Here is an 11,591-nt window from a genome sequence, read left to right on the forward strand (position 1 = left end):
TAACTGATTAGATTGATCCGAAGGACCGCCCCATTTAGTCGCCTCTTACAAGCAAAGGGCACTGAGGACCTACATGTGTACTAATCTAACCCAGATTCCCACGGGAAAATTAGGCTTATGTACAGTTTACTTCCCTTATATTGAAATTACTTATCTTAAACTACCTTTTATATTGAAAAATTCATACGACGTATTGATCAATACACATCAGATTTTCTTTGATGCAAAAATCAAACAAATTTCAGCCAATCAAAATCGGCGTAATTTCATCAAGACAATAAATGTTAAATGATAACAAAATCATGCTTTGTTATCTAAACTTTGTTTTAAAATATTTAAATGATAAAAAATGAATCTTATAATTCTTTTCTTGATGGCGGCATCATAGGGAAAATTGATGTAGATATCATTTCACTTGATGAACTGCTGTATAATTACGATATGAATATAAATTATGAATATACTTGTATGGATTTCATAGAAGCTCCTCCATTCTGTGTTTATCCAAAAGGAGGGCCTTTATCACGGACTGTAGAAAACAAATGAAAGCTTTTATTTCTCGCTCTAATACTTTCCTCTTTAGTATTTCAGATCGCCTAAGCAGCCAACATAGTTTACCGGCGATGATACCTGTCAGTCCCCGTCAGATTCCACATCCAACGAGACCCGGATGTAACAACGCCCGGTTATTTTTGTGGTGTATGCAACGAGTCTTGTACCAGCGATGTAGGGTGCGAGTCATGCAACAAATTGTACCACGCATCCTTCTCTGAAAGGACACTCGCTACAAACAAATCGAACTTCTGTTTCAAATGTATCTGTACAAAATGTGAATATATGTGTAAAACATATATAAAAATAGCAACATTACAAACTGTTTTGAGACACTTTTAATTCTTCTCATACATTGATTAAAAACATTGCTCTAGATGCATTATGTTGATAAATATTAAAGTATCACCAAATACTAGTACTCTACAGTAAAGAAACTTTGAAATATGCCAGAATTTTGTCAGAAACTGTAAAAATGGAACGCTTCAAAAGGTAGTAGAAAGAGTTCTCTCTAGTATCTTAAAGCTATATCTCTCAATCTCCGTCGATTAATTATTGTGAAACAGAGGTGCATGTTGCAGGAGCAAGCCCTTCTCTCGGGAGTGTCGTGCGAGTTGGGGAGAAGACTGAATGTTCAGGTTTTCTGAGTTACTAAGCTTGAATGCTTTTTGAATGATCAGACTGAGAGATGAAAGTAAGAGTTGGGGTATTTATGTACAGTGTGTACTTTGCTCGAGAAAAGGTCCTACGCGAGTGGATTACTAGTAATTATGAGGTACCTCGTGAGAAAGGAGATCAAGTTCGATAGTGAAAGTGAATAGATACGATTTTGGATTGCGAATTAGATACATGTACTTGTGAATGTATCCATGTAAATAGGACTACAGGCTTTCTATAACAAGTGCCGTCACATGGAGGATCCTTTTGACAGTAGCAAGTATCTCAATCTAATTAGAATTAGATCTTCCATCCGCTCCCCAGTTTTCGATACGTCGCGTGGAAGTCTCGAAAACTGGGGAGCGGATGGAAGATCTAATTAAAATTAGATTGCAAGTATCTTTACTTAGTACAGCAATCGATACTCCCCTCTTACCGTAATCATGCTCTATAAAGAAATATTATAAAATAATAAACTCCATTAAATGGTTTCAATCAATATTAAGATTGATATCACGAAGCATTCCAAAATAGATTCTGGAGGTGTTTCTATCGATCGTGACGTCACAGAAATAGAAAACTACCCAACACAACAAACGTTCGATTACGATCAAAGATCATAGTAACAGTTTTATTATACAAAATTAATAATTAATGTATACAGTAAAGATGATATAATCATCAATGTAGCATGGTCACGAGATCACATCACTCCAAATTTGTATGAAGTTGTTTGTAGATAAGTATCAGATGGCGCTAACAAAGTTGTAGGAAAATTTGGCTGAAAATAGACAGATTCAATAAATTATACATTGTGTGACATCGTTAGTAACGCCTTTCCACATCATATATAAACATTTAACCTTATTGAGTGGTAGAATTTTTAAATTTTCCTACGGATTCGGACTTTTTCACAGACTTCTCTGTATCATTCTCTCACCAGAGGGCGCGTTACGCAAGCTTCACATACAAGGAGTGCACGGAGCTCTGGGTAGAGAATGTTCTCTGTAGATGTAATGATAGGCCATAGAAAAGTCTGAGAGGTTATCCAGTGGAAATGTGTGAAAATGGATAAAAATAACACATACATAACATGTAATCAATTATAAAATAAAAATTCTTTCATCAATTGCATTTTATGTAAAGCTTGCGTGTATCAGTCATTTTATGTAAAGCTTGCGTATATCGGTCAATTTGTAAGTTACATTCTGCTGATGAACCTTCCAAAATTCCGCATTCAGGTAAAGACCCCCCCCCCAAAAAAAAAAACAACAACAAAAACCCTGCTTAAAACTTTATGGGAGTTTATTTCTTTCTTATTTGTACAGTATACCTAATTTACACACATTCAGGTTGGGAGTACTAGTATACGCGATGACTAACCTCCGCCCATCAGGTAATTTAGTCTAAATGACAATACTTGAAGCAAAAACTTCTAGGACTTACTTTATTTGGACTGTCCGGATAATGTTGAGCCTCCAGACAAAAAGCATCGAATTTCTTGTAACTGGCCCCGCCTTTTCCGGTTGCGTTTAAGTAGTATGCGGTATAAAACTGTACACCTGGCTCCGTGCTGTACATCTCTAGAAATCGACCCGAGGCAGGATGTTCCACCCTTTGAAAGAAATGGGGTAATATGTTTAGCAACCAACAACGAACTTTTGAGGATACAAACATTACGATATACTAGTGCATGTACTTTTTATCAATACCTTGCCATGTATTTCCGCCAGCCGGTCTTTCCAAAGCAGAAGTTATGATCGTATCCTACATCTCCAGGCACGGTGGGAATCATTTCTCCCAAGTTCTTCATGGTGCGCAAGTCCCAAGGTGTCTTGTCTACATCAGCAATCACCCCTGTTCGTGAAATAAAAAATAAATTCCGTTATATGACAGAAATTTCAAATGACATTTTTTCATAATATACTTGTATACTAAACACGATTTTTGAAAACAAAATTTTGGACAAGAAAATCATACCCGATATTTCATTTCATCTGGCACAATCTGGTTATACGGATCAAATATACATTGGAAATTCGATCACTATATGGGGATTTTACTATGTATGTGGGTGTACTTTGGTGTGTTACCTGTGGGAATGGAAACCTCATCCACTGGTGTGTATTTATCAGCCGTTATCGTCACGTTGTGATCAAAAATGTTCCCAATGTCACCAGACACCTAAATAAGCAGTACAGAGGATAACTGATGAGTTAAAATTCGCCAGACAATTAGACCTATAAGGCGGCACTTCGTTTGAAATAAATTATCAAAACTTTAGACGTCATTTGTGTTAATAAATATTTTACAACAAAGTGCCATAATTAAATTTAATACACATTTTTCCCCCCAATAACATTTCAACTACTGCTTTTTTCTTTTTAATAATTCCTAAATTTTCCATTTCGCATATATAAATTTCTCCCAAAGTTGGCACTAAGCAACAAGTTATTGTTTATACCTAAAGCAAAATCATAATCAGAAATCAAAATACGGTGTACATGTATTTCTATCTGAAAAATGGTATGACTGCAGTATTTCTTTCAGCTTTAAGAATTAAGATATACATGTAACAACGGTTAAAATTTCGTGATGAAAAATTGACCCATCTACCTGTCCACCTAAATTGAAGTAGGCATGGTTTGTGAGATTGATGACTGTCTTCGCTGATGTTGTAGCCGAGTATTGAATGACCAATTCATTGTCATCGGTCAGTTGGTATCTCACGGTTACTTTGACCTCGCCCGGGTACTTCTCCTCTCCATCGGCGCTAACATAAGTCAACTGCAGGACGTCACCGTCAATTTTTGATTCCCATACCCTCTAGAATTAAACATTATAAATAAAAGTTGCACACAGACGAGCTCTGATTACTTAATTCAGGTTTTTTTTTTCTTTTTTGCCTTTGTGTATACTAACTAAAATTTACAAACATCGTAATATATATTGTTGTCTTTTGCAAGAAATATCTCATAATATACATTTTATTCCAACACAATGCAACCCTTTAGCAAAGACAAAAAATTATTACCTTATCAAATCCAACTTTTCCTCCATGAAGGGCGTTAGGTTCATTGTTTGTGTCCAACTGATATGTTTTGCCATCAATAGTAAAACGTCCTTCTGCTATCCTGTTGGCATAGCGCCCAATTAAAGCCCCCAAATAGGGCGGATTTTCGGCATATCCTAGAGGGAAATTCCAAAGTTAGATTCAGACTCAGTTATTTCGATCACTGGTCGCTGTCAGATTAAAGTTTTTTAAATCATTAAAAAAGAAAAAAAAAATCCTTTATAGTTTTCTGTAATAATTGGGCAGTATAAAATAGGGGTATTTGATGAGATGAACACCGCAGTCACCATGAAAATAAAATCCGACCATAACACTTGGGCCAGACGGACAATGCAATATACAAGAATATCTACATGTACATACATTGTATATTTCGTCAGTTGTGATCTTTGTGAACAAGGAGAATTATCATATATTGTGCCATGTCTCTCTCTCTCTCTCCCTCTCGTACCAATAAGATCTATAGAACTAACATCTACCTTCCATGCCATCAAAACCAAGACAAATATCGTCCATCTTTCCGTTTTTATCCGGTACCACGATCTTCCTAATAATTCCTCCATAGTTAAGAATATGTATTTCTGTGCCTTTACTGTTCTTTAAAGTGTACCTGAACACATTCGATAACAATATATACATACACTTCATAAGTGCATAGTATTCATAATTTATATGATAACTTCCTTATAATATCGTGTATAAAGATGTTCATATACATGGATCATGCTTCATAAAAAAAAATCATAACCCCCCCCTCAAAACATCGATACTGTTACCAGTTCCTAACAGTAACTTGATTTTTGTGACAGTCACTGTACTTTCCTATAATTCACGGCTTCCTTGTCTTGTACGGTTCGAAATTTGTGAACACCAATTCTACAATTCTGAAGTGTATTATTCTGAACATAGCATCAACTCTTCTCGTACAACTCAGTAAGCTACATGTATGTACATTTACAAGGCATCCGGTAAATGGGCGACTGTATGGTGTTGTATGTAAATGATTTGATTGCGCGATTATGACAAAATTTTGCAACGGGATTGTACAATAACGATTACTGTTATAATTACTATGGTAACATCACATATTGGATATTCGGTGACAAATATAATTTCCATGCATGCTTTCCGTTGGACGCGTTTTGTGATTCGACAGACTTATGGCATAAGTTATGCATGTTTTGTAATATTTGAAGGTGGATTTAGGAAAAGCATTAACATGATATATACTAAAAAACTGTCTTACTCTAGGACTTCTTTTCCTTCGTGATTTCCGAATGGAGAACTTGTGATCATTGCTGGTGGATGGTCTTCTATAATTCAAGAAAATTTTTATTTGTAGCACGTGTGTACAGCTATCCTTACTCGTAAGCTGTGTGTGTACAATAACAAATGATTCAGGTAACCAAATGATTCCAACAGCCATGTGGCTATTTATAGATCGATAACTTACCTTCACCTTTTTGATTTTTAACAGCCAGATAAATCACCACACTAATTAGCACTATAATCAACACTGTGAGGAAGGCCAAAATAAAGCAAAAATTCCTATTCGCCGTATGAAGGTCATTTCTCCTGTTACGCATCATGTTGGATGAGAGTCAATACATGACATTTGCAATGTCTGAATATTAACGGGCCAAACCCCAACCATTTAACGTGTCTGTGTGCACATACCAGCTTACCTGTTTTACTCCAGTGAACAATCTACAAATAGGGTCACAACTTTTTTTCTTTTTAAATAAGGGAGGCTTTATCGCCTTTCACAACAATCTAAATATAGGCTACCAAGAGCGGATCCAACTAATCGGCATGCTCACTGATATCTATACCAACCAGATACTTGACTATTTTTTCAAAGGACAAAGCTATTGTTTGAGGTAACAATCTTTAATTGACTTGTGATTTTGTTCATTTGTTATTGAATCCATTTTAAAATGTTAATGTTATTTTCATCAGCACAATGAAAACCCCGAGTTAACTTGCACCAGTGGTGCTTTACAAGTATTTTCACCCCAATTGCTATTTATCAAGCTAATTAATTAAAATCAGATCTTCTCTAACCGTTACTCCTCCTCCAGTGTAAAGGTTAGAGAAGATCTGATTTTAATTAGATTGGCTATTTATCTGAAGATTTTGTTTCATTAGCGCCATTCCCCATAATTTTAGGGTGCAATGCAAATTTTGGTAAACGGGTGATACTACCGCCCTATATAGTAAATATATCTATACCGATATACTCAAGAATCAATTTGGCAAGTTGAGGAGAGAGAGAGAGAGAGAGAGAGAGAGAGAGAGAGAAGAGAGATAGAGAGCAACCCTTTCATGCCAATGACACTTGATTTGTTTGTATTTCAATATCACCGCATACATTTACAGGAAATGGGAAAGCTGTCCAATAAGACTAAGTGGGCTAAAGTTTGTACACAGACATCTAATCATTGTAAACAAATGACACAATTCATCAATGAATTTTACTCCGGGATTAATGGATGATTTCCTGATTAATGAGCAATGCAACAATAATTCAGACAACGATAAATCTGTACCTACAATGCACCATGACTAAGAATGTCGCCCCCTCCCCTCTATAAATTCACATAGAAAATCGGCCTGATTCATAAATAGTAGGTTTACCAATGCAGAGAGAGAGAGAGAGAGAGAGAGAGAGAGAGAGAGAGAGAGAGAGAGAGAGAGATTGACTATGACATAACTTTTCTTCAGACTTAGATAGCCCTCTTTGTTTTTGTGGAGATGTCATAATTTGTTTGTACTGTAAAAACTACTTCAGTGCTCAAAAGTCTTTTCAACAGCCTCTTTAGACTTGGCTTAAACACATTAGAAACACACTTGTTACTTTATTACATAGTTTAATGCTTTGCTTCAGTCATCAAATGCTATATGCTGAATAATAATTTTGGAAAGTTGTATGACTAGATATTTTGTATGTTTACCAATCTGATTAAAACCAGATCTTTATCTGCTCCAATATTCTGATGTCACTAATACAATTGTATTAGACATCAGAATATCGGAGCGGATCAAACAGATTGTATATTTACATGACTACTGTTGTTATATTCAATGAGAGGAACTAAGAAGTTGGCAATACTTTTTTCCAATCCTTTTGATTTTAATCAATAAACTATGTTCAATACATGGGACTCCGGAAGTGTATGTACAGAAGGGGGTGCATTGAAATCTTTTTCAGTAGGCCTACTAACTGTTACCGTATTAATGAAAATCGATTGGAGCTATATTGCCCCATTCTTCATTCAATAATTCAGCCTCTTTTGCATTGCAGTTTTAAGCCTATAAGTTAGCTCATGAGCATGGAAACAGTGATACAAGCTCTGGATTATTTTTATGAATTTATTGTGATTTTTTCAGTAGGCCTACTAACTTTTACCGTATTCATGAAAATCGATTGGAGCTATATTGCCCCATTCTTCATTCAATAATTCAGCCTCTTTTGCATTGCAGTTTTAAGCCTATAAGTTAGCGCATGAGCATGGAAACAGTGATACAAGCTCTGGATTATTTTTATGAATTTATTGTGATTTTTTTCCGGAATGATAAATACGGTTTTTTGTTTACAAATAAGAGATTTTGAAATCTGAACTTTGATTTGATGCACGATATGAATATCTAATAAAGCCTGCGATGAGGCCTCATGTAAATGAAGATTTTTATTTAAATAAAAAATATTTATGAAAATTATAACCGGTTTTTTGTAACGGTGATATTTTTTAAATCTACGGCTAAAATCTTCAAAAACACCATTTACAAAAAAACATATATTAGACAAATATTTTTAAAAAGAAACTGAAATGAAATTACAAAAATTTCAGAAACATTACTAGTCTGGTCCCCACCCCCGCCACTCCTTGATCACTCGTTTTGATCAAAGAGTGGCAGGGCGGGGACCAGACTAAAATATTACTTCTTTATATATATATATATATATATATATATATATATATATATATATAGGAATAGGTTCCTGATATAACAATGTTATTCTCCCTCTGATAAACGACGTTGGCACTCATCATCAACAAGTTCCATTTTTAGTTGTTTTTTTTTTTTTTTTACAAGTAACCAATAGCTTATACATTACGCCAATTTCATTTACTATTATCTAAAATTTAAATTTTCAATAGTTTGATCTAGGGGAGAATACCACGATGTACGAATTAACTGTTTCACCTTTTGATCGGGTGGCAGGGGACAGTTTCTTTGGTTTTGAAACATGTGGATAGGGGGTATACACCAAAGTCAGATTATGACAGACTAATGAAAAATCATATTTCCCTTTTATGTCCATACTTGTATTTCATATTAGTGTAGTTAATAAATTATGACCCTAAATTACATGTAATCTATAAATACTGGTGCTGGTGCACAAAACATGCTCTGAGGAGGTTCCCCTTTTTTGCTTTGATTTTCCCTCATTTGGGCTAATCCGCACCACCCCCACACCATCACAGTACCAAACATGGGGATTTAGACACTGTGCACAATCAAGAACCCTATCTGCCCTTCTCAAAAATCTACTTCTCATATGGGGCCATCCACCTTCCCTCACAGCTACAGACCTTTTGCTAGACCCTGGATGTTTTCACCGGAATTTCTTCAGCAACTGACCACGTGTCTTAGTTTCGTACTTGCACCCATCTATATGCTAGGAATCATGGTGACACCTACATGTTGTATATCAACATTTTTACTAAGCACTCAGCTACATTTGACATGCATCCTAAAATTATTGTATACATTTTTACACATGTAATATCACTTCAAATACGGGGTAATTCCATTCTTTGAAAAAGGCCTATAGTGCAAAACTGTCCCCTGCTACCTCGGCCAAGTTAGTTCTTCCATTAATTAATTTCACACTTTACCGACTGATACCACGGTGACCAGACACCTTGATTGTTATTCTTTTTTGAGTTAATAACAAAGCCTGCAACATGTAATCCGCTGGAAAAGTGTTTAGCTAGTTTTGTAGTGTAGCTTTAGTGCTTATTGTTAATTATATTTGTGTTTTCTCCATAATGTAATCCTTTCACGTCCTGACGAAGGGACAGGTTGTCCCGAAAATTTGACAATTCCAATTGTTCATGTCGTTGGTCATTCTAGTGCTTTATATAATTATTTTCCCTGACCATTGTATCTATTTAATATAGATCCGACAGTTTTGGATACTGAATGTTGTTGGTTCTTCAGTGCTTTATATATATATATATATATAGATTTGAACCAAACCATAGAAAAAATACCGATCCCGATAAAAATTGATAGGAAATTACTAAAATAATCATATTGCTATTTTTGTGCAATTTTCATTAAAAAAATTATTTTCTTTTATAAAAAATCGTTTGTTTACAATGTTCTCTATACCCCCCCCCCTTTTTTTTTTTAAAGCTCACCTGAGCTTCAGAACCACTGGGTCAATTTCAACCAAACTTAGCAAAAAGCATAAACTTCAACCAAACTTAGCAAAAAGCATCTGTAGGTAAAAGGGGATTCAAATTTGTTCAAGTGAAGGGCAACACCCTTCTCCAAGGGGAGATAATCAGGAAAATGCAAACATAGGGTGGGATATTAAATTTTTTTTTTTTTTTTTTTATAGAGAACCACAGGGCCAGGAAAATTGAAATGCCAGATATAGTGCAGATTCAAGTTTGTTGAAATCATGGTAGGGTGTATTTGGCTGGATATGAGTGGGAGATGCATTGCTGTTAAAACAAAAGGCATTTTGGTGTAGTTCTTTTTTTTCTTCTTCGTTCTTTCTATGCAATGCAAGATCAAGGTACATGTATCTGGTCTGACAAAACTTTGTCTCATATCCTATGATCTATGACCTTGGTTTTATACAGAACATCAAGATCATGTTAGTCATATTGGTGTTGAGGCAACTCTTTATAATGTGAATTCATTTTCAGTTATGATGGTTCCTTGGGGATCTGGGTTACAATAGGTCCTCAGTACCCCCTGCTTGTTGTAAGAGGCGACTAAATGGGGCAGTCCTTCGGATGAGACTGCAAAAACCAAGGTTCCGTGTCAAGCAAGTGTGGCATGATAAAGATCCCTCCCTGCTTAAAGGCCGTAAGCGCCAAGCATAGGCCTAAATTTTGCAGCTCTTCACCGGCAGTGGTGACGTCTCCATATGAGTGAAATATTCTCGAGAGGGACATTAAACAATATTCAATCAATCAATCAGTTATGATGTGGTCCTTTGGGACTAGGATGGGGCCACAATATGGGGTCAAAATATTTCATGGGAATAAAGATTGATGAGCAATCTGGTCCATGGGCCTCTTGCTATAATTCTGGTCAGATTTGGTTCAAATTTGAAAAATTGCAATATTTCTTAAAAGGAAAGGCAACCCAAAGATTTTTACATGATAAATGATAGGATTAATCATATGATAAAGATTTGTCATACAATTCTGTTGATATATGGCCTAGCTATGCTTCAGTACTAATTTGAAAACGTCAAAAATTGAAATTCCCGCGATCTATAGAGGCTGCCATGATGTGTAACTCTTTTGTATTTAAGTCCACAAAAATCAATAATTTTGACGTCACACCGTTTGTTCCGGTTTTGATGAGATTCTAAGAGTACCCATGTGCAGGTGCTTGGGTTCAGCCCCCCCCCCCCTTCCCCCTCTAAATAAGCTACATGAGTTGATTTAATTATTTTTTTCTTGAAAATATTTCTAATGCATGCCAACAACATCTTTCATACCCATAAAGTCCAAAATAAGTCCTTTAAAAAGGAAAAAAAAAATACCCTCACTGGTTATAACAGAACTTATAATAACCAGTGACCTAGGGTATCTTATTTTAAAAGGGCTTATTTTGAATTATTTTGGACTTTATGGGTATACGTTGTTGACATGCATTAGAAATATTTTTAACAAACAATTAATTAAATCAACTCATGTAGCTTATTCGGAAGGGGGGGGGGGGCTGAACCCAAGCACCTGCGAGATCATCAAAGATGTGCATATGGTAGATCTTACGAATAAATAGGTTGATGCCTTCCTGGCAAGCAGTTAATTACACTAATGTGAAGGGGAGATGTGAAAAAAGGTTATTTTTCGAAATTCCCGACTCAACCAAGTCATTTGAAAAGAAAAGACTACGTAAACTGTGGATCCATCATTTGCGTAATGACAAGTTGAGGTTCGAGACATTTGTATGAAGAACGTGTACCGTCTGCCTGGTCTGCGACTCGACTGATTGTGTCTTCTTTTCTCATTTCTTCTTGCGAAAGAACGGGCTCAAATCTATACAGCTC

At 35.7% G+C, this 11,591-nt stretch overlaps 1 protein-coding gene across 10 annotated transcripts in view; it reads right to left on the reverse strand.

Annotated features, from left to right (window-relative positions):
* Positions 1-1,804: 1,804 nt before the first annotated feature.
* Positions 1,805-11,591, reverse strand: part of LOC125650406 (galactose mutarotase-like) — a 23,549-nt gene continuing 13,762 nt past the window's right edge. For 9 of the 10 annotated variants that reach the window (XM_048878698.2, XM_048878695.2, XM_048878694.2 and 6 more), the window contains 8 exons: positions 5,529-5,595; positions 4,762-4,892; positions 4,244-4,398; positions 3,826-4,035; positions 3,303-3,393; positions 2,922-3,066; positions 2,656-2,824; positions 1,805-1,990 (listed from right to left, as the gene is read on the reverse strand). In XM_048878698.2, coding sequence (XP_048734655.2) covers positions 1,913-1,990; positions 2,656-2,824; positions 2,922-3,066; positions 3,303-3,393; positions 3,826-4,035; positions 4,244-4,398; positions 4,762-4,892; positions 5,529-5,595 — 1,046 coding nt within the window. In that variant the 3' untranslated portion in view covers positions 1,805-1,912. Of the gene's footprint in view, positions 1,991-2,655; positions 2,825-2,921; positions 3,067-3,302; positions 3,394-3,825; positions 4,036-4,243; positions 4,399-4,761; positions 4,893-5,528; positions 5,596-5,735; positions 6,856-11,591 lie in introns of those variants that run through there. The other variant, XM_048878700.2, reaches the window with a different exon arrangement.

The sequence above is a fragment of the Ostrea edulis genome, chromosome 5 (assembly GCF_947568905.1).
Source record: "Ostrea edulis chromosome 5, xbOstEdul1.1, whole genome shotgun sequence".
NCBI lineage: Eukaryota > Metazoa > Mollusca > Bivalvia > Ostreida > Ostreidae > Ostrea > Ostrea edulis.